At 41.3% G+C, this 25,489-nt stretch overlaps 1 protein-coding gene across 1 annotated transcript in view; it reads right to left on the reverse strand.

Moving 5' to 3' along the window:
- PKD1L3 (polycystin 1 like 3, transient receptor potential channel interacting) overlaps positions 1-25,489 on the reverse strand; it is a 64,645-nt gene that overhangs the window by 20,781 nt on the left and 18,375 nt on the right. Inside the window, 9 exon segments of the mRNA XM_069087499.1 lie at positions 2,208-2,410; positions 3,461-3,666; positions 5,821-5,967; positions 7,065-7,270; positions 8,288-8,389; positions 10,780-11,010; positions 15,116-15,309; positions 23,240-23,471; positions 24,003-24,131. Of these exon segments, the coding sequence (XP_068943600.1) occupies positions 2,208-2,410; positions 3,461-3,666; positions 5,821-5,967; positions 7,065-7,270; positions 8,288-8,389; positions 10,780-11,010; positions 15,116-15,309; positions 23,240-23,471; positions 24,003-24,131 (1,650 nt within the window).

The raw sequence follows: 25,489 nt of genomic DNA on the forward strand, positions 1-25,489 counted from the left end.
AGAATTATGTGATTTGACCAGACCATACTCTGGGCAGCCATTGCCTCCCCCCATACCCCTTTTGAAAACCCAGATGTTGGTGCTTCCCTCTCTGGTAACCGACTAGGTATGGATGTAATGGTCAGAGAGTTGGAAGCCTGTTTCTCTGTCTGCTTGTAACTTCTACTTTTAACTTGTTTGTATTCTCTGAAGTTCGGGGTGCTGACCTTTTTTCCCCTGAACTAGGTAAAGGACATATGTTTGATTAAAGGAGGATTGTTAACCCATTTTGAGTTGCTTTCCTTTAGAAAAGCAGATCTAAGAACCTGTGTTGGTTGCCACCCTGGGTATGCTGGGGTGCTTGCTGCTACACACATACACACACACACACACACACACACACACACAAAGTTCTTGCCCCCAAGAAGCTTACATTCTATTGGGGGTGGGAATCACTTCTATACAGATAAGTAAATACCCTACTTCCTCAGAAAGCTGTTACCCCATTCTGTGATTTATGAATGTCTGTAAAATCAGCAACAAAGAAATTGTAACAAGTCAGTCAGTCTGTCAACAAGCACTTATTAGCACTTCCTCTGTGGTGGTGCTGGGCTGAGCACTGGGCATACAAAAGAAAGGCCAAATTGGTTTCTGTCCCCAAGGAGCTCACATTCTATCAGGGTAGATGATGTGTAAACAACTGGATAAAGAAGGGAAGGAAGGTAATCTCAGAAGGGAAGACTCTTGCAGGAGATGGGGTTATGGCTGGGCCATTCCTCTGCCATGCCAGTCCCCCTTTCCCATTGATGAGCTTCTCCCAGGGCCTTCATTTTGGGGAATGATCCAGAGCAGCCAACCTTCATTTCCCTCCTTGACCTGCTTCTGATTTTCTGGACTTGGACACCATGCCCTGTGTGGGAACCTTCCCGCCAGCCCCTTTCCAAGCTCCATTTTGTGCATTCCTCCCCCATTAAAGTGTCTGCTTCTTGAGACAGGGTTTGGCTTTCTTTTTCTGCCTGTAATTGTATCCCCAGGGTTTAGTGCAGTGCCCGGCATATAGTAAGCAATTAATAAATGCTTTTTGTCTCACCTTACCTTGTTTCCTTGAAGGAAGCCAGGGAAGCTAAGAGACAGTGGTGCCAAGGGAGAACATACAAGTATTAAGGAAAGTCCATGGTGATGGTGACAGGAGATGGAATGTCATGTTTGAGGAACTGTCAAATTGACCAGTGTTGTTGGATCATAGCGTATGCAAAAGGGAAGTAAAGTATAGGACCAGAAACAGAGGAGGGTGCCAGACTAGAAGCCAGACAGAGAGCTTTATATCTGATCCTGGATGTAAGAGGGAGCCACTGGAGTTTACCGAGTAAAGGCCAAGATCATTATAGAATGCACCATAGAATAATTCTACACCACAGAATAATTACAAGAGGAGTGGGATGATAAGATTGCTAGAAAACTTAAAAAAAAAAACAACCAAAACCCCAACCCAATATCATTTCTATATAGTCGGACCAGCTGCTAAGAGAAATAATGGATTTATGAAATATCAAACTCCCCAAGAAATCACAAGTTATTGATTACCCACAGTAAGCCAATTCACAAATAACAGAAGAAAGTGGAGAGTCTTACTAGGCACAACTTAGTGAAGTTTTCTTTTATGCATGCAAAAGTATCTGCTACTGAGCTGTAGCAATCAATTTTGGCATCTGGGACAAGCAGCACAAAGCATCACCTCAAATCCGTTTTGTAATTCACGATGAGAAAATAATACAAATGAAGACAAATCCAGACCCAAGTATATTAGCCCTATGGGGAAAGGGCCTGGGACATCAAGAAAACATTGCCAGATAAGTATCTACCTGAAAGGGGAAGGGGATGCAGTAGAGTTGGGCTGGGCCAGGGAAGAAAGGGCTTATAAATGGTACACCAGAGGAGAGGGGCATGGGATGTGTGGGGAAGTTTACCTTTTGGTGGTTTCCTATTTTAAATAATTATTCTTTCTAACTAAATGCTTATCTCAATTGGTTTTGTGCTATAGAGGAATGCTATTAAATGCTATTAAAATGTACATGCAATGTATTTGTAAATCATGCAATATTTTGCAAACATTTCAAATTTTTTCACCCTCTAAATTTCAGTGATTCAGGGATAAAGCCCTGATGGCCTTACCTTAGATAGCTATTACTATTGAAAAGGAGAGATCTGTAATGTGTCTCAGAACTTACCTCAATTATTTTTTGAGTAGTTACAGACCCAAAAGATGTGTCTGAGGTGGAAGATGCCTGAATGGGAATAAAATGAGGTGGAATCTTCTCTGTTGGCTGAATCAGTGGGAAGATTCTCCCAATGATAAGATTAATTGGGAAGAGGATGGAAGCAGTTTGGATGCTGATGAACAATTCAGACCAGGTCACAGCAAAAGGTCCTACTGAAGGAATATAGATAGTACCCAGGTTCACTATGCACAATATCACCACCATAAAAACATTCCTACCTTCCAGGTCCTGCACAATTACCTTTTTAGCAGGTATATTCATTACAAGGGGTTTGCTTTTCATTTCCTTGGGGAGGAAGGGGAGAAGAGAGGAGAGGTAGGAGGAAAGGAAACCAGGTGGTGCTATAGACAAAGTGCTGAACTTGGAGTCAGGAAGACCTGATTCAAATCCTGCTTACTAACTGTATGACTCAGAGCAAGTCACCCTCTCTCAACCTAAGTTTTCTAGTCTGGAAAATAGGAATAACGATAGCACTTTACCTTTTGGTTTTGGTGAGGATCAAACAAATTAACATTTTTAAAGTGCTTTAATAGAAATACTAGCTATTGTTATTATTGTTAGGGAATGGAGTATTAGAGATAGCTTTTCCTCCCCTCTCCAAAGAGAAGAGACCAGAAGGAATCCCAGGCAGACTGGGCAGCTTTGAATGTGACATGTTGAATTTGCTATACACTCGAAGAACATAATGCCTGAAAGTTTGTAGTTTCATGAATGCTCATTTTATTTGGTGTTTGTTAAGTCAACATAGAAATAAGATGAAATTTAAAAAATTCTCACATAGCAGCTTTACTTGTTGTAGGTTTGTCTGGAGATAGAAAACTATTAAGAGTCCAAAGAACTTGGTGCATTCAGCTGGTAGTTGAATGGTGGAGTGGATAGTGTTGGGTTCAGAGTCAGGAAGTCACAGATTCAAATCCTACCACAGCCATTTACTATCCTTATGATTCTGGGTAAACTACACAATCTCTTTCAGGTTCAGTTGATTCAGCTATTAAAATGGATGGGATGGTAATAGCCCCTACCTCACCGGGTAGGTAAAGCTCTAAACAAACACTAGCTATTACTACTAATTTCTTGATGGAGAAACCCTCCTAGAATGTCTTACTATCAGGCTGCCAAGCAAGGAAGGAAAGGAGGCCACCATTCTCTCCCTGGTTCTGGGAGGGAGGGGAGCAGATGATGAAGGTCCTGGCTGGATTTACCTCCATCCCGTACAGTCCCATCATCCTCCTCCGTGCTGTTTAGCTTCCAGAACATGATGTTGATGACCATGCTACAAATAAGAAGGGTCATACAGCAAGACAGTCGCTGGACCCTCGTGACCTGGTTCCAGGGGCTGCAGGTCACCACCGACAGCCACAGGTGCTCCTGGGTGAATTTTTCTACAATCATGGAGGAATATAAATTCCTGAAAAGAGAAAACAGGAGATGAGAAATTATTAGGCTCCACCCCTTCATTTGTCTTTAGGAAAAGGAGATTCTTGGGCACAGAATGGGAAGATTGCTGGGCTTGGAGGCAAGGAAGACCTGGGTTTGAATCTTATCTCTAACCCTTTCTGCCTCTGTGACCAAGGACAAGTCATCTAACCTCTATGGACCTCTCAATGGGGATCATGCTATCTGCAAGTACTGTATAGACTGCACTCTTTGAACCTTAAAGTACTATAAGGAGTCTGCTAGTTCATATAATAATAAAGATGATGATAATTGGCATTTATATCGAGAATCTTAAGGTTTGCTTAAACATTTTATAAATGCTATCTCGTTTTATTCTCACAACTCTTAGTTCTGTTGTTATCACCATTTTATAAATGAGGAAACTGAGGCAGGCAGAGATTAAGTGGCTTATCCAGGGCCACGCAGCTATTAAATGCCTGAGGCTAGATTTGAACTCATGTCTTTCTGACTTTTGTCTTGCTTGCTTTACCAGCATGGACTGGTACCAGAATTGTCATGCCAGAGTCGGATGCTATACAGTTCCCCTAGTAGGGATCTGGTGGTGAGAAAGAAGACATCTTGTGCCCCCTGTTCAAAGACGACTTTGTGGGGGTCACTAAGGTCTATCCATTGCACTACCTAGCACTATATCTTATATGGTGCTTAGAAGATACGGGGAAAGGGAAAGGGAGGTCTTAACAAAAGTTAAAATAAAATCGAGCTTGATTATTTCATCTTTTAAATCAATGCTAAAAAAATCACTTGGGTTCAAAAGTATGACTAAACCTGACCCACATTTCTCATTTCCTATCCCTACTTCTTGCTTTTCTCTCTTCTGAACAACCCAGGAAAAGACAAGAGACTATTTATTCCTGATATACTTACTCAACATTCCCTGACAAATACAAATCACCATGAAAATCCTACCAAAAAAAGGAACTAGGAAGTAGAGGCAAGAACTCTAAGTTCCTCGTATGCTTCCAGACTGTCTTGGTCCCAGCTTCATTTCCTTTAGGCTTGGAACATGCCAGTCAGTAAACATTTAGTAAGCAGCTACTACATGTCAGTCACTGTGCTAAGTCCTGGGGGTACAAAGAAAGGTAAATGAAGGTCTCTGCCTTCAAGAAGCCCACAGTCTACGAGGGGAGACAACCTGCAACCAGCCATGTGGAAACAAGCTATAAACAGGACAAACTGAAGATATCAGCAGAAGGAAGAGACTGGGATCAAGGCAGATTCCCATAGAAGGTGGGATTTTACTGGAACTTGAAAAAGCTAATGAAGCCAGGAGTCAGGATGAGGGACAGCATTCTGGACATGGGGGACAGCCAGGGAAAATGCATAGTCAGGAGATGGAGCGTCTTGTTCATGGGACAGCAGGGACCAGTTGTCACTGGGTTGCTGTGTATGTAGAGTTGTCTAGTATAAGAACACTGGAAAGTGGAAGGGGACAGCATATAAAGGCTTTTAAAACCCAAATAAGATTTTATATTTGGTCCTGGAGGGCCTAAGGAGCTACCTGACTGCTTGCTGAGTGGAGAAAGGTGGGGTGGGGAAAGACATGGCAGGAAGACTGACCAGCAGGCTATTTATTGCCTTAGTCAAAGCTTGACTTGATGAGGTCCTATGGTACCATTATGGTTCCAGTGTCAGTAGAGATGGGGTCTCTTGGGAGAGATGTTGCAAAGGTGAAATTGACAGGCCTTAGCAACACCTTAGATATGGGGGGTAAGAAAGAGGGAGGAGTCCAGGATTTCTCCTAGGTTATGAGCCCAAGGGGTGGGAGAATGGCAGTACCCTCTACAGTAGTAGGGAAGTTGGCAGGGAAGCTTCTGGGAGGAAAAATCGTGAATTCAGTTTGAGACACATTGACTTTAAGATGCCTACATTATTTTTGTTCTATATAAGCCCATTGTAAAAATATCTCCAGTGCATCTAAAGAGACTCCAGGAGAAATCTTGGAGGTCTGGTGAGCCAGAAGGAGGTCTGTATGTCCATTAAAGTCAGGAGCTACTGCTGAAATCCTAGCAGCAGCCACAAGGATGGAGTGAGGCCTGATGGCCCCTAGGGTATATGGCAGGAGACAGGACAGTATTCAGTACAGGTTGTTATTTACCAGTAATACCTAAAGGAAAAGAGTTCTTTCTTTGAGACTGATGTGAAAACTTGGTCTTGTTGGCAGTCTCCCAGGTCAACAGCCAGCCAACAATTACACAGAAAATACCACTTCTTCCTTGTGGCCAAATTACTGACAATTACTTGGTTTACATACCTGTAATGAAACAGAGCATCACATCATTAGAGCGAAAGTCAATTGTTTACCAAACGTGAAGTAGGTGGCCTTGCTTCATCCAGTGATGACCTCATGTCACCATGATACTTTTACTCACAGCCAAAAGTACAGTGGAAAGCAGCCCTGAATTTGTAGTCAGAGGCCCTGGGTTTGACTCCCAGATTGGGTACTTAATGTTTGTGTAACTCAGGGAAAATTATTCAAATTCTCTGGGCCTCATTCTTCAGCTATAAAATGAGGGGGTTGGGCTAAATGACCTCAAGCCCTTCTAGCTCTATCTTTTGATCCAAAGAAAAATGGAAGCCATTCTTATCTCCAACCAGGCCCTGACCTTTTCCCATTCACAGAGGAGTCCTTTATTGTCTAAGAAGAGAATACTAGTCTAGTGGAAATATCTATTGGGAAAAGGTTTGTGGAAGCATTGAAATACAGGCCATAACTAGGACTGAGTGACTGGGGCTTTGTCCCAGGGTGCTGAATTTAGATGGTATTTGCAATTCAGCAGCATAGAAACAGCTGGCCTTGGCTCCTAGTTAGCAAATATAATTAATTAAAATAGGTTACCAAGGGGCTGTCATGCTTCTCCTCTGCTCTGTCTTGATGAGATGGACTCTTACCAAGGGGACACTTTTCTCTGGCTTCCCTCTTCTCCCCTCTGCTCAAACTTTCCCAGAAGAGCCTTGTGGCATCACAGGATCTCTGCCAATGCTGCTGCCCCACCCTCAACTGAACTGAAGGTATATTTCATGTTGCTTGTTCCACATATAAAAACTGCTTGCAACTATAACTGTGAAACGGAAAAGGCCTGGGTTATGTACATCTCATTGTCTACGGGTTCTAGTGCTTATGTCTCCCTCCCTGCACAGGCATTTATTAAGCATTTACTATGTGTTATAAGTGAGGTTTAAGGAAGTTTTAGGTTTTAGGAGCTCTAAAAGCATCTTGATCCATAGTGACTCCCTTCCCAAATGGATACTCATTTTACCACTTCTTAGCTCAAGAGTATCATTGGTTTTTTTATTGTAAAATTGTTCTGATCCCTCTCCAAGGTGCTGCTGATGCAAAGAGAAGAAAACCAATCTGAATAAAAAGAAAATACTTCCCAGGATGGGCTGGTACCAGAATTGTCATGCCAGAGTCGGATGCTATGCAGCTCCCCTAGTGGGGATCTGGTGGTGAGAAGGAAGACATCTTGTGCCCCCTGTTCAAAGACGACTTTGTGGGGGTCACTCAGGTGGTGAGGATCACTCCGTCCCTCTGACCCATAAAGGATGAGAATAACCTTGAATTGGACAAAGAAAGATTAATGCAAGAGTTTCTAACACTTCACATTTGGAGATCTATATTAGAAGCTGGACATATAGTCTCTTAAGAGATTTGTTTTTAAATCAATCAATCAACATACATGTATTAAGCACCTACTTTGTGCCAGTTTTGGTTCTAAGAGCTAGGGAGACAAAGAAAAGGAAAGCAGTTCCTATCCTCAAGGAGCTCAGAGTCTAATGAGACAAGATAATACCTAACTAGGTACATAAAAGATATATACAGAGTAGAAGGCAGATAAGCTCAGAGGGGTAGGCATTAGCAGACGGAGGGACCAGGATTATGCTGCTATCAGAAGTCAACAAGTCAAAGTGTCCGACAAGCATTTATTAAACAACTACTATGTGCTAGAAAGGAAAAAGAGAATTCCTGTTTCTTGAGGAACTCATAATCTAAGGTGGAGATCACAAATATGTCCTGACCAGCTATATACAGGATAAATAGGAAATAATTAACAGAGGGAAGGCACTGGAATTAAATGGGATTGTGAAAGAAGGGCTTCCTGTAAAAGGTGGGATTTTAGCTGGGACTTTAAGAAAGTCAAGAAAGCCAGGACCTGGAGACAAGGAAGGAATGCATAGGGTATGACCAGAGAAAATGCCCAGAATTAGGAGATGTAGCATTTTGCTTGAGGAAGAGTAAGGAGGCCAATGTCACTGGGTGGAGGGGAAAGATTTAAAGTGTTAGAGGACTCTAAAGGCAGCAGGGTTAGGTCATGAAGGGCTTTGAATGCCAAATTGAGGATTCTGAAAGTGCTAGGGAGCCACTGGAGTTTACTGAGTGAGGGGGGAGGGTGTTGTGTGTGTAGCATGGGAGGACCAGCTTTTTAGGAAAATCACTTTGGAGAATGGATTGGAGGGAGGAGAGACTGGTGGTTGATGGAGCAGGGAGCAGGCCATTGCAATAGTCCAGGCACTAGGACATTAGGAGGTGAAGACGGATGAGTTCACGTAAGAATGAATAACTTTTGTCTCACCTTGGCTGTTGTAGCTGCCCTTCTACGGTACCCAGTAAAGACCTGAACGAGGTAGTAAGCCTGAGAGTTGGGGGAGTTATCTGCCAGGATGGTGACTTTCATCTGTAGGGTGACCAAAACCAGAAAAATATCCTAGTATTTACATAAAATAACAAGCCATGCTTTCTCCCAAAACAGAAATAGGCAAAACTCACTGCCTCAGAGTTATTGATATAAAAATTCAGGGGAGAAGTATGGTGTCATGTAGAACAGATGTCCTGGGAAATAAGGAAGACTGGTTATATCTATAGTTGATTACACATGTATGAGTACACACACACACACACATACTCACACATGCTTGCACACTCCTATACATATACAGGGTATCCAAAACGTTTATTAAAGCTTAATTCTACACTAAGACTTTGGGACACACTGCATATGTGTGTATACATATATGTAGATATTACATGCATACACACATATATACAAATTTGTGCAGTTTATTTAAGTCACTATAGCAGTAATGAGGGCTGAAGTTACATGTTTGTGTATACAATTAAACCCATAGCATCACTTGACTCTTCATCAGGGTTGCAAGAAATGAATGGGTCATTTTCTATATCAATTAGGGAATGAGAAATACATTAGGGACAGTTCCCCATCATAAGAAAACCAGATAGAAAGAAAATGCTCATCTTATTTGGCAATTGTTAAGTTTAGAATTTTTTTAAAAGAAAAAAATAGATAAAATGATAAAACATAAATTCAGGTGGCAATTGTTTATATTAGAAAAGGATTCTTATTTTTTTTAAAACAAACTAGTGCATGACCATTTACATGCAACTTTCCATGAATGAGAATAATAAATAGGAATAAATCAATGGCACTTTAATATTTACAAACTGCTTTCCTCACAATGATCCTGTGAGGTTGGTAAAATCAAGTTTTATCATTTTTATTTTACAGACAAGGAAAATGAAGCTTTAAAAGTTAAGTAACTTGATCAAGGTGACACAGTTAATAAGTGATGAGTCAGAATTTTAATTCCAGTCTTCTATCTCCAAATTCAGTCAGACATACTGTGTGAAATAGAGGTTTTTAACCTTTTTTATGTTGTAGACCCCTTTGAATGACTGGTCAAGCCCATGGACGGACACCTTCTCAGCATAATTTTTTTTTAATGATAGTAAATGACAAGTTACAGTTAGAGGATAGTGAAAAGAAATGTGCAATTTTTCCCATCCAAATTTACACCCCCCCTCCACTCCCACCCTCCCTAAATCTATCCACAGACCCTTTGAGTTTGTGGATCCCAGGTTTAGGTCCCCTGGGGCAAAGTAAGGCACAATAGGATTTAATTTCTGCTAGAATTTCTAGAAGTTCTTTTCTAGGCTTCCATTGTACTAAAGCCAGGTAAGACACAAATCCCTGCAAAAAAGCGGGTGTGGAACAAGGGCTATATCCTAAGTCACTTGGATAGCAGAGGTCTTCAGTTTCCATGCTATACAATGGCAAGAGCCCTGGACTTGGAGGAGGGAGGCCTGGGTTCAAGTATTGGTTCTGATCCTATGCTTGTAACCTCGGGCAGTTACTTCAACTCTCTGAGCCTCAGTTTCCATATTTGTAAAAGGAGAAGAAGCTAGATGATGTGGCAGCAAGCACCCCAAGCGTCCTCAGGGTTGCTTCCACCACAGGTTCTTGGATCTGCTTTGTTAAAGGAAAGCAACTCAAAATGGGTTAACAAGCTTACTTTAATCAGTCAGACATATATCGTTTACCTTGTTCAGGGGAAAAGGTCAGCACTCCGAACTTCAAAGTATACAGGCAGAATTATCAAGACAGAAACAGATCAAGTAGACAGATTTCCAAACTGTCCAACCATTACATCCATACCCAGTCAACATCTGGGTTTCAACATCTGGGTTTTTCAAAGGGGGGGGGGGGGCTCTGGACAACGGCTTCCCAGAATCCAGATCAAATCACAGAACACTTCTCAAAGTGAGTCCCAAAACAAAGCCTCAAATCAGGGTTTATATACCCTTCTCCTGGCTCAGAGAATGTAACAACCTTATTGACTCACTGGCCAATCAAGAAGTATCTACTGAAAAACAAGTCTCCCACCCCAGGCTTCAGGTGCACTTTAGCCTAGGGGCAGGGAAGATCTTCCAAATTTGCATTCCCATTACAATGATCTCTAATGGTCCTTCCAGATCTGACATTATATGAACTGACAAAAGCATTCTTTCAAAGATAATAACAACCGCAGCTAGCACTCACAGAGTATTTTAAGGCTTACAAAGCACTTTACAAATATCATCTCATTTGTCCCTCACAACAACCCTCAAAGACCTCTCTCATTTTACAGAGGAGGCTGACAGAGGTTAAGTGATTTGGCAGTGATCATGCAGCTGGTGAGTGGATGAGGCAGGATTTGAACTCTGGTCTTGGATACTCTGTGTAGGGGTTGGTGGGGAGAAGCATTTTGCAAAGCTTATTGTGCACCTCACCTTCTTCCTGTCCTCTCTATCTTTTCTCCAGGCCCACACAACGAAAATGATATAAAATCCCATCAGGCTGGCCAGCAAGGACACTCCAACGGGATTGCGGGACACCCCATGAAAGAGCTTGACTGTGTCTTGGATGTTTACCGTCCTGGGCAAGGCCATAAAGGAGCTGCCAAAGGAGGCCAGGTGGTTGCAGAGGCACTGGGTTTTGGTAATGGTGCTCTGAGGCCCTACCTGCAATCAGAGGAAAGGATTGGAGTCAGCCAAGAGAGAGCCAGAGGGGCATAAACACAGAAGAAGAAAAGCATGCCTGTGATATGCTACTGAGGGCCTGCAGGGCATATGCACCATATAAGAGAGGAATTTTTGTCTTGTTTTGTTTTTTGCCATTCAGAGACCATGAAAGACATCCCCTTCATGACGTCATTGGTCCTCTTCGAGAATGAAGGATGAACAACAACATACACTATATAGATGTAGGGACTGGGCCTGTGATTTCACTGGACAAGGAAACTTCTACCGAGGCAGGTCGGTAACTTCTCTACAATGTCTTGCCTATAGTTAAGTGACATCCCCAGGGTCCTAGAGCCAATGTGTCAGAGGCTGGACTTGAATTCAGGTCTCCTTGCCTTTGAGGACCCCTCTCTATCCACTATGCCATATTGCTTCTCACGAGTTAGATAAGGAATTTAATTTTTGCCCCAGGGTTATTTATTATTATTGAAAATAATAATAACTGATAATTATAGTTTGCAAAGCACACTAAATGCTTGATCCTTGTTCCCTCCCTGACCACCTTAGGCAACTGGGGCTAAGTCACTTGCCCAGGGTCACACAGCTAGCAAGTGTCTAAGATCAAGATTTGAACTCAGGTTCCCCTCACTCCAGGGCCTGAGTTCTATCCACTGCACCACCTAGCTGCCCCTAATACTTGATCCTTGTAATGGGATCCTGGCAGATGCAAAGAGAGCCTGAGAGCCTATCCCCCCGGGGAAGCTATTTTGGGGAATTGTTTTTCAGAGAATCTTTATGGCATGTAAGAGAAATGCCTTAGAGATACTGGAGTGGGATGGGCATTCTATGGCTGGTTCCAAGTGGCTAAACAATATCTGCTGAAAAAGCTATTTGACTGGTAGACTTGAACTGTTCCTTTGCCTCATTTGTTTCCATGGGATCTTGAGATTTCTTTGCTCATGTTGTCTGGGGAAGTGGGAGTTTTAAAAAGGTCAGGAGAGCAACACAGGAAGCTTGAGGTGGGGGTTTCTCATCTACCAAAGCACTGATGCCCCAAGGAACAGGAAGAAATTGGGAGCAACCTTTGGCATTCCAGCCCAGTAGAAGGATCCATCTGGCAGGTGTGCCTGAATCTGGACATGAATTTCGTTGAACCAATGCCCTGTAGGAAATCAGCTGAGTTTTGAACCTAAATCTCCCTCCTTTCCTCCCAGAGACTAAGAGAGGGGTGTGTGTGTGTGTGTGTGTGTGTGTGTGTGTGTGTAGAATTATGACCCTGAGGTTTGGGGGGAAATGTGTATACATTTGCTCATACTTTTTTTTTTTGAAGTAAATTATTGTTGCGGCTGATAAGCTGGTTCAGTTGTGTCTGACTCTTTGTGACCCCATTTGCAGTTTTCTTGGCAGAGATACTGGAGTGGTTTGCCATTTCCTTCTTCAGATCATTTTGCGGATGAGGAAACTGAGGCAAATAGGGTTCAGTGACTTGCCCAGGGTTACACAGCTAGTAAGTGTCTGAGGCCATATTTGAACTCAGGAGGAAGAGTCTTCCTGACTCCAGGCCTGACACTCTATCTACAGTACCACCCCTTTGTAAAAGCTAATCCAATGTCAAATGGTTAAATGGAACTGGGTCCTATTCACTGCTTCCCCCTAAAACAGAGGAAACAGTTAGTAGGGGTTAAAGTCAATGGCAGTGGAGAAGAAACACCCACAAAACGTAGACTATAACCCTGGGGGTGATGTCACAGGCTTGGTCCTGAGAGAATTTCACATATCATTTGATCCTTATGCTAATGCTGTGAGGTTTACAGATGAAGAAATAAATGTAGGCTTACAGAATTTCAGTGGCTTGTTCAGAACCATAAGGTAGTTAAATGACATGTGGAAAGAACACTGGATTTGGAATCAGAGGACTAGTGTTCACCTTCAACTTTTCCATTTACTAACTGTAGTTAGCAAGCACAATGGATAGAGTATTGGATCTAGAGATAGAAAGTTCAAATCTGGCTTCAGACACTTACTAGCTACCTGACCCTTGGCAAGTCTCTTAACCTTTGCTTTCTTCAGTTTCCTCATCTGGAAAATGGGGATAATAATAGCATTTACCTCCTGGGATCAAATCTTATAATATTTGTAAAGCACCATATAAACACCAGCTATTAGGATTATTACTATTACTAATTTTGATATGATCTTAACCCAGACGGGCTTTAGTTTCTTCTGAAAAATGAGAGATTTGGCCTAAAATGACCCTTTGGGGTTCTTCCAGCTCTGATTCCAAGATCTTAGGATCCTAAGTGTTTGATGTGGGATTTGGAGCCCACTTAGGCTGTTTCAAGTTTAAATCCCCCCCTTTTCCTTCCAGAAACCGAGGGTATTGGGGGAATTATACCTCCAAGGTGCTGAGGGAAATGTTTGTACATTTGTTCTTACTGTATTTTGAAGTAAATATGCCTTTATCAAAGCTTCCTGCCTCTGAGTCCAGCACATTCTCCACTAGGCCTCACATAGTTCATTTTTCTTCAGTGCTTCAGTGAAGTGAATTTGTCATCTCTGGTCACTTTAGCCATAGAAGAGCCAGAGTGCTCATTAGCCTTTAAATCTGTCCTCTTTCTTGCTCTCTAATAATGACCTTTTAGGCAGCAGAAGTTTGGCAAAGAAACACAAGGTTGGCCTAAATAATTTTTAATGTCCTTTCCAGTTGTAAAATTTGATTATTCTAAGTAGAATTTATCTACTTTATTAATATCCGTATAGCATTCTGCAGATAAAGGAGAAAAAGTCATTACGACTTACTTTTTCTGATGGTAACATACATTTAAAATCTTGATAACCCCCATAATGCAAAATTCTGCAAAATCTTCTGTTTTCCCCAAATGTTCTCTTCCTTTTATATCTCAGGGGTTCCTTTTTTAATGGGAAACCTTAGAACTGTAAGCAGTGTTTGACTGGGCATCTTATACGCAATCCTCCTAGACAGACTAGTCTAGGATCAGATAGTCAGGAAGTAAGTCTCAGGAGCAGGATTTGAACAGAGATCTTCCTCTATTCCTCCTTTTATTCCTTATATTGATCCTAAGAACAAATATTTCATCTTCATTTCATCCTTTTTAACTAATATTTTAGTGCAAATCTTACAATGTATGAATTGTATAGACTTTATAATATATTAAATGTGTAGATTTCATAATGTGTAATGTACATAGTGTAAATTTTATAAATAATTATTGGAACCCTAATACACATATATGACTTTCTAATAAGTAAATACACATGTGTTAGGGGTGCCTGTTTCACTGGTGGGGTGTGCCATCAAAAGAGTTTAGAAGAAGCCACTGTACCGTGCCTTGTTGCCTTTTTTGCATTGTTAATTTAGAGAGGATCTCCCCTAATTATGGAACTGAGCCATATTTTATTACAAGGTGTAGTATTTTTTTTTTTGGGTAGGCAATGAGACAAGAAGGTCAGCTTATTTAGAAGGGGGAACTGATTATTTTTATTTACTATAATCTTCTCCTTTCCTTAACTCTATATGGTAGGGAAATTTTTTGCTTTCACTTTACCTAAAATGTAGTAGCAGTAGTAGAAGTAATAGTATTAGTAGTAACTATCACTTGCATGGTGCTTTATTTGTCTTAGCTCATTTAATTCATATTTGTCAAACTATGATGACCCCTGTTCCCATGGGGTAGCATAGAGATTTATACATTTTCCAGGTCCATTCAATATTGGTCCTATACTTTGTCATGTAAATTGTATTCCTCATGCTACTTGCTGTCCAGGCTTGAAAGTTGGGTTTCACTGAGCGTTACCCAGAATGATTGGTTGCATTCAGCATTTCTCATATGTAATTATTAAAAAGGCAAGAAGAAAACAAAAAATAGCCACAAAAAAGAACCACTTCTCAATTTCCTTCCAACTCCCCCTCCCCCCCAGCCAGTCCCAATCAATCCCCTTTGTACGGCACCCTCCTTCCTTCTGCACTCCAGTCTAGCCCCAGGGTTTTTCTTTCTGTTGTGCTCTACAAAATGAGATATCAGCAGTATTGGGTTTATAGATGGTTGAGATTCCCCAGAGGCTGGAATAAATATCTCTTTCTTACTCGGCAGCCATTACTTTTCCAAGTCTTGTTGTGATGATCCCAGAAATAACACTGAGTGGCAGCTGTGGTGACTGAGAATCTCAGGAATGTCTGCTCTGGGTCCTTCTTGATTTCGTTCACCACAGCTGTTATATAGTAGGTACCTGTTCCATTTTGAAGATTTTCTGGAGAAAGCACCCACGAATACTTCTCATCTTAGAACAGAGAATAGGATTTGGTTATCTCTTCAGAAACAAATCGTAAGCACAGTTACCTCAGGGGCACAAAACAAATTAATGTTAGGACTAGTAAAAGATCCTGGGTCCCACCAATTGCCAGATGTTACTTAAGAATCATATTTTTAGCAGTGAAAGCATCTTAATGGCCACCTAGTTCAGCCTTCACATTTTACAGACAAGGAAACTGGCATAGCCCAAAGTCAAGTCTCAAATGAAGGCCATTTAACCCCAAATGCAGGATTCTGACTGCAAACGCTCTCTCTCCTTCCATCTCTACCATCCTATGACTGCCTTCACTTTCCTCCATGTTCTTCATTTGTTTTGAGACTAGGTCTCCCTGAAGTACCCACCAGAAATTATACACCAAAGCCCCCTCCCAGTTGCAACCTGCTAGAAGGGGACCCCTACTAGGTTCCTTGGAAACCACCTAATAGGCCCCAATAGTAAAGAAATGTTTCACCTGTGTTGCTAGAAACATGCCACAGATTCCCACGGATTCTAAGGGATCATGGCTTTGCTTCGCTTCAGTAGGAACAATACTAATGGCACTGTACCCCCTTAGAAACATACTCTGTTGCTAGCAACCACATTTTCTATAAAATTATGTCTAACAGAAAGCTCGCTGCTGTCTTTCCCTCTGAGAGGCCGTCAGTCACCGGCTGGTTAATAAACACTCCTATCAAATTATATAATTGGTTTCACTGTGTTGCTTTCTCGGTTGTCCATTACATCCCTTTCTTGCACAGGTTGGAAGTGTAGCAGTTGGGGCAGCTAGGTGGCACAGTGAATAGAGCACCAGCCCTGGAATCAGGAGGACCTGAGTTCAAATCCGACCTCAGACACTTAACACTTACTAGCTATGTGACCTTGGGCAAGTCACTTAACCCCAATTGCCCAGCCTTCACTCCTCCAAAAAGCAAAAAAAACAAAACAAAAAAAGGAAGTGTAGCAGTTACTCACAGGAGAGAATGATAGATGTAAAGTGTTAGATCTAGGTTCAAAACATCACCTCCATAAATAGAAGATAAGGGAGGTATGGCAAGCCAGAGGTTCATCTGAAAAAGACTGGGGTTGGAGGACAGTGTTGCTCAAGATGGGTCAAATAGGAAATTCTAGAAAGATGACAGAGAGGGAATCTGGGACCATTTTTCTGTTTGCCCCAGAGAATACAGGCAAAGAGATGCAGAAACTTCAGCAGTTGAAGAAAAGAAATGTCAAAGAGTCCTCAACATGGCAAGTCTTACAGAAAAAAATGACTGAAGACTAGTTCACCAGCTTGTTATTCCTGGATCTCTTCTGGTATTCCCATCCCTGGTCTCCCCTGCTTACACAGCCTGAGGTAAACCTGAAAACCCTCATGGCTTCTGTAATTGTAGGCACTAACTTTTGGAGGTAACCCCTTGGAAGTAGTCCTAAGGGGAAACCCTATTCCCAGAGCAAGTTGCAGTTCATGAATCAAACCAGCTCCAAGACCTGGGGAAAAAAAGGAAAGGAGTCAGGTGTGGAAGACAGTCAAGGGGCAAGAATGTGGAAGAATGGCAAAGAATGCTGTGCAAAGGGTGGAGCCTAGAAGACTAGAAACAATAAAGATAAAATAGGCCCAACTATGTGGCTTCTCAGAGTCTTCTTTCAGCAATGTCCCAAGTGGTCATCTTCACCCTTTAAGAGACATAGACATCATCCAATCTTGGCAGTCTGAGAGAAAAGAGAATAGGCATTAAGAGCTGGAGTTAGGGGACAACATCAGTAGGCTTTTGGAAGGGAAAGGGAAAGATACCATAGAAAGTTAGCTAAATGAAAAGGCAAAAACTGATGAGGAAAGATGAAGAAAAATTTTTAAAAAGAGAGCCTTCTCAACGGACAAGTTCTTTGCAGCAAAGGGAATTATGTAAAAATTCCCTTAGGAAGATGAAGATAATCAATCAATACACATTTATTAAGCACCTATAAAGTGCCAGGCACTGGCTGTACTAAGGGGTAGGGATCCAAAAAGAGGCAAAAGGCAGTCCCTGCCATCAAGGACTTTACAATCTAATGGGGCAGACTGCATGTAAATAAATATATACAAAGTAAGCTATATACTGAATAAATGGGAAATAATTAACAGAGGGAAGGTACTGGAATAAAGAGAAGTTTGAGAAGGCTTCCTATGGAAGGTGGGATTTTAGTTGGGACTTAGAAGAAGCCAGGGAAGTAAGGAGATGGAGGGAGTGAGAGCATTCCAGGCATAGAGGACAGCCAGAGAAAATGGTGGGAGTTGATGGAGTGTCTTAGTGGTAGAACAGCATGGAGATCAGTGTCACTGGATCAAAGAGGACATGTGGGGAGTAAAGTGGAAGAAAACTGCAAAAGTAGAAGGAGGCTAGGTTATGAAGGGCTTTGACAATAGAACAAATTTTCCAAGGACTCCTGAAATGACAATGGAGAAACTCTAAAAACCTCAAAAATGACTCAGAAGAACAATCAGAGAATTAAGCAAAAATATAAAAGAAATAGAAATAAACTTTTACAGAAGAAATCAATAAATCTAATCTGAGACATAGAGATGATGTTTCAAGCAAAAACTATGTCCTCAGCAAATTCTCCATCACTGATTCCACTTGGGCTTGGAAGATAAATTAACTTTACTTTCCTCCTCCCTTTTCCCTCTCTTTTGACATAGTTAAATGCATTGTGGGTCATTTACTCACTTTAAACCCACTTGCTTCCCTCTGGGCTTGAGAGGCATTAACCTTTGTCCTAGATGTCTCTTGTTAAGCCTCCAAATGTGATAAACTGTTGATCAACAGAAATCCAGAGCTATGCATTGTATCCTACTTAAAGGTTACAGTTAGAGAGTGCTAGAGAGAACAGAGCATTCCCTGTTTGGAGTCAAAAGACTATATGATCATTAGAAGCTGGCTGGGGTGGGGGCTTCAGGAATCATATTGTAGAGTAGTCAGGGCAAAGAAGAGGTTTGAAATTGAACTGTTACAAGCCTGACAATGAATCTGGAATCCAGATACCCCTAAAAACCACAAGCTGGGAAGCAACCTAGGTTCTGAAGGGAGCAAGGTACAGGCACTTTTTCACTTTCCTTTTTTACCCAAGGTAGTGACTAAAGAAAACTACATCACTGGGCGGCTAGGTGGAGCAGTGAATGGAGCACAGGCCCTGGAGTCAGGAGGACCTGAGTTCAAATGTGACCTCAGACACAACACAAAACCTAGCTGTGTGACCTTGGACAAGTTACTTAACCCCAATTGCCCTCCACAAAGCAAAAAAAAAAGCAATCCAAACCTGTTGGGGCGGCCAGGTGGCTCAGCTAGTAAGAGCACCAGCTCCAGTATCAGGATGACCTGGGGATCGAATCCAGGCTCAGACACTTAGCACCACACCCAGAAATAACTGGCCATGTAACCTTGAGCAAGTTACTTAACCCCGATTGCTTTAAAAAAAAAAAAAGAAAAGAAAACTACATCCCACAAAAGAAACAGGTTGCTTGTGAAACCCTTGATTCAGAGGGCCAGTTGTATGGGACTCTCCTTATTGGTAGAGATTGCCTATGGGGATGGGGGGCGGAGAGCAGGGAGTTGGTGGGAGTGGGAAAGAATAGAGACCCTTGACTCTTTTGCATTCCATTTTTGAGAGAGAAGATGCATGATTCCAACTTCTTTTCAGGTCTGCAAATACTCTCAAAGACTGGCAAGAAGCTGACATGTAGAGAAGCAGGGAGTCTCTCTCATGTCCCCATCCCTAGCTTGCTACATTAGAGACTTCAAGGAATTTCCCTTTGGGTGGGATCTGGGACTATCTTGGCTGAACTGAGTTATCTTACTCCCAGAGGGAGAACTGGTGTATATATATATATAATGTCTGGTATGTATTTTCATATGTATTCTTTCTCTGATGCCCTTTTTTTGGGCTGACTTGGATAAATTGATTTGTTTGCTATTTGCTATGTGTATTCATTGTGGAACTGACATTTGGTGAAAAGAGAATCAAGCCTTGGATAGAGAGCTTGAGGTCCTCCTTCCTGTTAAGGAGCAGTGTTCAGCAGCTGTAGCTTGAAACTAAATATTATTTCTCCTAGACTAATAATATTTAAGGGAGTAGATAGATATAATTCTGGCCTAGTATCCCCTCTGTCTGAGGAGAGCAGAATGGCCAACCTCTGGCTCCAACCTTCTTGGCAGGAACCAGAATCTCCCTTGAAAAGAGTGGGGGGGGTGATATGCTAAAGATGCCTTTTCCTGCCTGCCTTTAAGCAGTATCCAGACAGAACCATGCAGATATTCCTAACCTGCATGGGCAAAAACCTAACAGCTGTCAAGATCCTATTAGGAGACTCCTTGTTTTCCAGAGCCAAGGCTCAGCAAGCAAGCTGTCCCCTGAGCTTGGCATAACAATGCTTTGTGTTCACCTTCCGGAACTGATGGTCCCTGAGCTCGGGCAAACACCAGCAGGCTCAGACACGAAGCCCTGCTCTGGACGAACTCTTTGTCTCTAGACAACCTTGTCTCACCGTTGCTGCCCTGCCTCATCACTGTTGCTACACTACACTGTTCGACTCTTTGTCTAGCCACAAATATATAAATCAAGGTTCAGCCCCCTGAAGCGGGTCCCCACACTTGGGGTGGGTCCCAGCACGTGTCCTTGCTCGCAAGTCATTTCCCTCACTTTGAAATTAAACTTCTGTTTGATTCCGGACTCTCCTATCTCTAGCTTACTCTGTTCTGGTTGGCCATCCACAGATTAGAGGCCGGTTCAGTCCAGTTGACACAACTAACATCATTCCACCATACACCTGGAAAGAGAAAGTCATTGACTGGAGGGAGCTGCTATGGTAACTCTAACCACAGGAAGGACCTGCCTCTTCCCATTCAGAAGATGATTGCCAGCTCAGCTTGTCTCCCCTCTGCTACCTGCTATTTTAAAAAGAGAAAAAAAGCTTGTATATTATCTGAGACATCTAAAGAAAACTAATATGAATAGTTAAGAGGTAAGTGGGTGGCAGAAAGGATGTAGTATTTCAGGGAAAAAAAACCTCATTCCTTAAAGTGACTCAGGATTCTAAGTGGTGGGATAATAAATACGGAATGGCTTTAGATGGGGGAGAGGACAGGGTAGGATAGAGAGGCTCCAGTAAGGACTGCTCAGGTCTCAAGAAGGGAGGTGGGGGAGACACTTTTAATTTCTCCCATCAGATGAGAGAGTATCTGTAAGGCACTTAGCACAGTGTGTGGCACAGAGAAGATGCTTAGCAAAAGTTGGTTCTGTTCCATTCCTTCTGGATGAAGCTTCCCAGCTTGTGGTTGGTAAGAACAGAACACTGAGAGGGAGGAACAAGGGTGGGTGCAACTAGCAGAAAAGCAATGACATAGGGGCGGCCAGGTAGCACAGCAAGCAAGAGCACCGGCCCCAGAGTCGAGATGATCTGGGATCGAGTCCGGGCTCAGATACTTAGCACCCACCCAGAAACACCTGGCCATGTAACCTTGAGCAAGTTACTTAACCCCAATTGCTTAAAAAAAAAAAAAAGAAAAGCAATGACATGGCCACACTGTAGAGCAGCTTCACAGAGTTGGAAGACGATGAGATGAGATTTTTGGAATGAACCCTGATGTGGTGGGGTCCAGACCCCTCCAAAGACCACCTCCTCCAGAAAGACAAAGTTGTGTTTTTGCTACTAATTCCTGCTAGGGGGAGAAAGCAGTTGAGAACCCAGGGTGGGGTAAGACTTGGAGAGGTTTGAAGAAGGGGTTTAAAGGGAGCCTGTTAAGATACCAAAAGGAATGAGATAAAGGGAAAGTTCAGGTCCTCAGACTAGCTTTACAGGATACTTCCCATTATACCTTGCTACTTCCATTGACAGCTAATGTTCTTGGGAATATTTTCTGGAATATCTTAAAAGGGGAAAAAGTAAAGAAGGGCATAGAAAGAAAATAATGTTTACTGGAGAGGGACATCACGAATTAATGTCAACGGAATACAATAGATGGAAAGTGTATAGGAGTAGGAGAAGCAGGGATGCCTAGTGCTACATTCTTAACTGAACTTCAAAAGGAAAGTGAGAAAGAGAGGTATTGGACCTATGATTTCAGTGGTGTAAAATGCCAAGTGAAGAAAATCCTTTTACCAGTGCAGCTTGGTACCATCTTTCCAACCTACAATTTTTGAGAGTTGCCTAGAGCACTAAGAATCTTGCCCATAGTCATAAAGCCAGTATATGTTATAGGAAGTTCTTACATCCAGTCCTAGGACTGGTGGAAGTTGAAGAGCATTTACCAAAAAAAAAAATCCAAACCACAAAATAAGAAGTAGAAACATTAAATAATCCAATTTCTGTAAAAGAAATTGAGCAAGTAACAAATGAACTAAGAAGGAGATAAAAACCCTGGATTAGATGAATTTATACATGAACTATATTATATGTTTAAGAAATAATTAACAATGATAAAAAAAATCCTAAAAAATGGAGACAGGAGGCACTCTATCCATATCCTTTTATGAGACAAATAATAGCCCTCATATGCAAATGAGGGAGAGACAAGGTGGGGAAAGAGAAATATAGATCAATGGGTGCCATCGTCAGTAGGGCACTGGGCCTAGAGTCAAGAACATGTGAATTCAAATCTGGCTTTGGACATTTACTAGCTGTGCAACCCAGGGCAATTCAGTTAATCTCAGTTTCCTCATCTAATAAATACGGATAGTAATAGCTATCTCCTATGTCCCAGGGTGGTTGTGAGGATCAAAATGAGAGAATAATTATAAAGTACCTGGCACAGAATACGCCTTATATAAATGCTAGTTATTATTCTTTTTTTTTTTTTTGGAGGGGGAAGGCAAGGCAATTAGGGTTAAGTGACTTTCCCAAGGTCACACAACTAGTGAGTGTGTCAATTGTCTGAGGTCAGATTTGAACTCAGGTCCTCCTAACTCCAGGGCCAGTGCTCTATTCACTGTATCACCTATCTGCCCCAGTTAGTTATTATTCTTAAATAATATTAATTCAGTAAATAAATCCTTGCAGGAAACTATGTCAATACATTCAGAAAATAATTCACTATGTACAAGTTGGATTCATACTGGGGAATGTAAGGATAGCACAACATTAGGAAAATAATAAACAGCAAAATTAACAAAACACATACTTATTTCAAAATATACAGGAAAAAGTCTTTGACAAGATATAAAACTCATTTATAGTAAAACCCTAAAAAGCATACCCACATGGAAGAGCTCTCCTCTTATATTCTCAAAAGCACATATGTAAAACCAAGAGCTAACATTGTTTCAATAAACACTAGAAGTTTTCTCAATGCAAATGGGTAAAGCAAAGAGGTCTTCCCTCTCCACTGTTATTTGACATAATTCTAGAAATGCTTATTATAGCAATAAGACAGAACAAAATGAAAAGTATAAGACATGGGCAAAGTGAAATTGTCCATATATGCAGATGACATGATGGTCAACTTAGAAAACCCTGATGAATAAGCAAAGAAATTGATTGAGATGATTAATAGCTTCACTATGGTAATAGAATGCAGCAAAAGTAACTAATATTTTTAAAAGTATTAGTGAAAAACAGGAAGAAAATGCTATAAGAGGAATTCCATTAAAATAACTAGAAATGCATAAATATCTAGGAGTTCATCTACCATAATGTGTATAAGATTTATTTAAGTGCAACTATACAAAACATTCTTTTAAAGGAGATTTTAATTATTAGAGAGATAATCACTCTTATTTCTAGGCTATGCCAATATAATAAAAATTACATACTACCTAAATTAATTTATTGGTTTAGTGAAATACCAATCAGTTTCATGGATGGCCTCTGAAGTTCCTTCTTATTCTTAAATTCTTGAACTATAATACATACATACATATATATGTATTATTATTATTATTTCTTTTTTACCTTTCTCCCATGTCTGTTCCTTTGGAAGGGTGATGTTCAGATGAAAATGAGTAACATTAGGTTGATACTGGAAGCCAAGGTAGAGTGTGATGGAAAGAGGATTTTCAGGTTCTACCCAGACTATCAGAGATTCCTCCAGGGAAGTGATGTTTATTGTGATCACAAAGCAGTCTGTACTCATGTTGAAGCTGGTGGGATAGATTTCTATGCTGCCATCTCTCCAGAGTATTATCTAGAGTAAGAAAGGATTCATTGTCCTCAGGATTTGAGGTTGTTCATAAATGCCCTGGAGTCATTTTCAATTGAGTTTATAAAGGCAATAAATAATCTTTGCTTCACTTACCACTTTGACATTTATCAGACATCATTGTTAGAAGACCCAAGAATATATTTAGACTTAAGGAGTAAGTGTCCCATTATCCAATAAAACATCCTAGAACAAGAACTCTTGTATGGGTTGCTCATATAAGTCCATTGAGGTACTAATACAAGTACCATAAGCCATGAATTAAAAAAATGACAACAACAACATGATTTCACCACAAGGAATAGGATTAGGACCTAGAACTGTGATGGACTTTGAGCCTTGAGGTTTTCTCCTTCAGGTCTAAGGTACTATATCTTTTTGTTAGAAACTCTATGGTAAGAATGTAAGTAACAAAACAAAGTTAACTGTCATTCAATTAAAACAAATCCTTTCCTTGGTGGCTAAGTCCTTTCATTCTCTTCTATTATTGCTCAAGGTCTGACACTCAATATGTACCTCTGCCTCTTCCAACAGGTCTTGGATTTGAAGAGATTTATAATTAGAGGTGAGTAACACATTTCCAATACTTCCAACAATATCCTTTTCATCAAAATACTTGAAGGGATTAAAAGCCAGCCCCGTAACCTAAAGACAAAGAAAGAGAAGACCACTGTTACAACCTTAACAGAAGGTATACAGTGACAGATATCAGGCATCAGAAGTTAGAGTAAATGTTGAGGGGATTTATAGTAATATCTTCTGGAATTTAATACAAACATCACTCATTGTCACACAGAAAGGAATGAAAATGAAAATTAATAAAAGATGAGTCACACTGTTTTGACTCCCATAATCTTGCCCTTATATTTTGTCGTGAAACTGGAGACTTGCCTTTTTGCTGAGTGGTAAACACTAATGTTCTCTAGAATAAGAGCAAGTGATATGTCTAAAGTTAATTAGGAGACTACAGAAATATATGCTAATCTACTGCTAGGATTACTTGCTGCATCAATCATCATTCAGATTTTCCTCAACTTTTGTTCATTTAAATTAGAAGGGGCAGAGCCATAACTAGGTATCCTTATATCCAGGGTGAATGCAGTTGAGAAAGGCAATGGCCCTGGACCTCTGATTTCCTTAAGTTTTAGGAGGTAAGCTTAGAATCTGGAAGGCGGGAGGTGTGGTGGTAGAAGACAGGCTTGGTTGGAAGAGAAGTGGAACTTTCAGGGAACCTTGAGGATGGTGGCCCTGGGCTGGATCACCTCTAAGTAAGAGGAAACCAAACTGAGAATAGCACAAGCATGGTCTTAGATGTTGGCATCCTAGGGTATAATCCCAATCACCCTCACCTAGTTATGGCCCTGAATAGAGGTTATGTTTGTTGTACAGTCATTTTTCTGTAGTGCCCAACTCTTCCATGACCCCATTTGGGATTTTCTTGGCAAAGATACTAGAGTGGTTTGCCATTTTCTTCTCCAGCTCACTTTACAGATGAGGAAACTGAGGCAAATAGGGTTAAGTGACTTGCTCAGGGTCACTCAGCTAGTAAGTGTCTGGGGCCAGATTTGAACCCAGGAAGATGAATAGGTTTTAGAGGGAAACCTGTTGAAATCAGTCCAATCATGACACAGAATACAGACAGGTATAGGAATCTGACATGCTATTTCACTGATATGGGAAATTCCTAGATGAGGCAACTCATTCTATCAATGCATACTGGTGAGTAGTGAGAGGTCAAGAGCCTTGCCCCAAGGTCATACAACCAGTGTGTCTGAGGTAGGATTTGAACTCAGGTCTTCACGAGTCTGAGGCTGGCTCACCATCCATCCTCTTAACTAGGCCATTTCTCACTGAGTACAGGCCTTCAGTTAAATTCAGAAGCTTGCAGCATATAAACATCTCTGTTGCTGTACATTTCCACAGGGTTTGTGTGTATAACATCACTTACTGCTCTGGTCAGCTTATATTCATACTAATAATGTCACATTTATATAGTACTTTAT

This window comes from Petaurus breviceps, unplaced genomic scaffold, assembly GCF_028583685.1.
Source record: "Petaurus breviceps papuanus isolate PSGF00001 unplaced genomic scaffold, PetGlider_PUasm1.0 182, whole genome shotgun sequence".
NCBI lineage: Eukaryota > Metazoa > Chordata > Mammalia > Diprotodontia > Petauridae > Petaurus > Petaurus breviceps.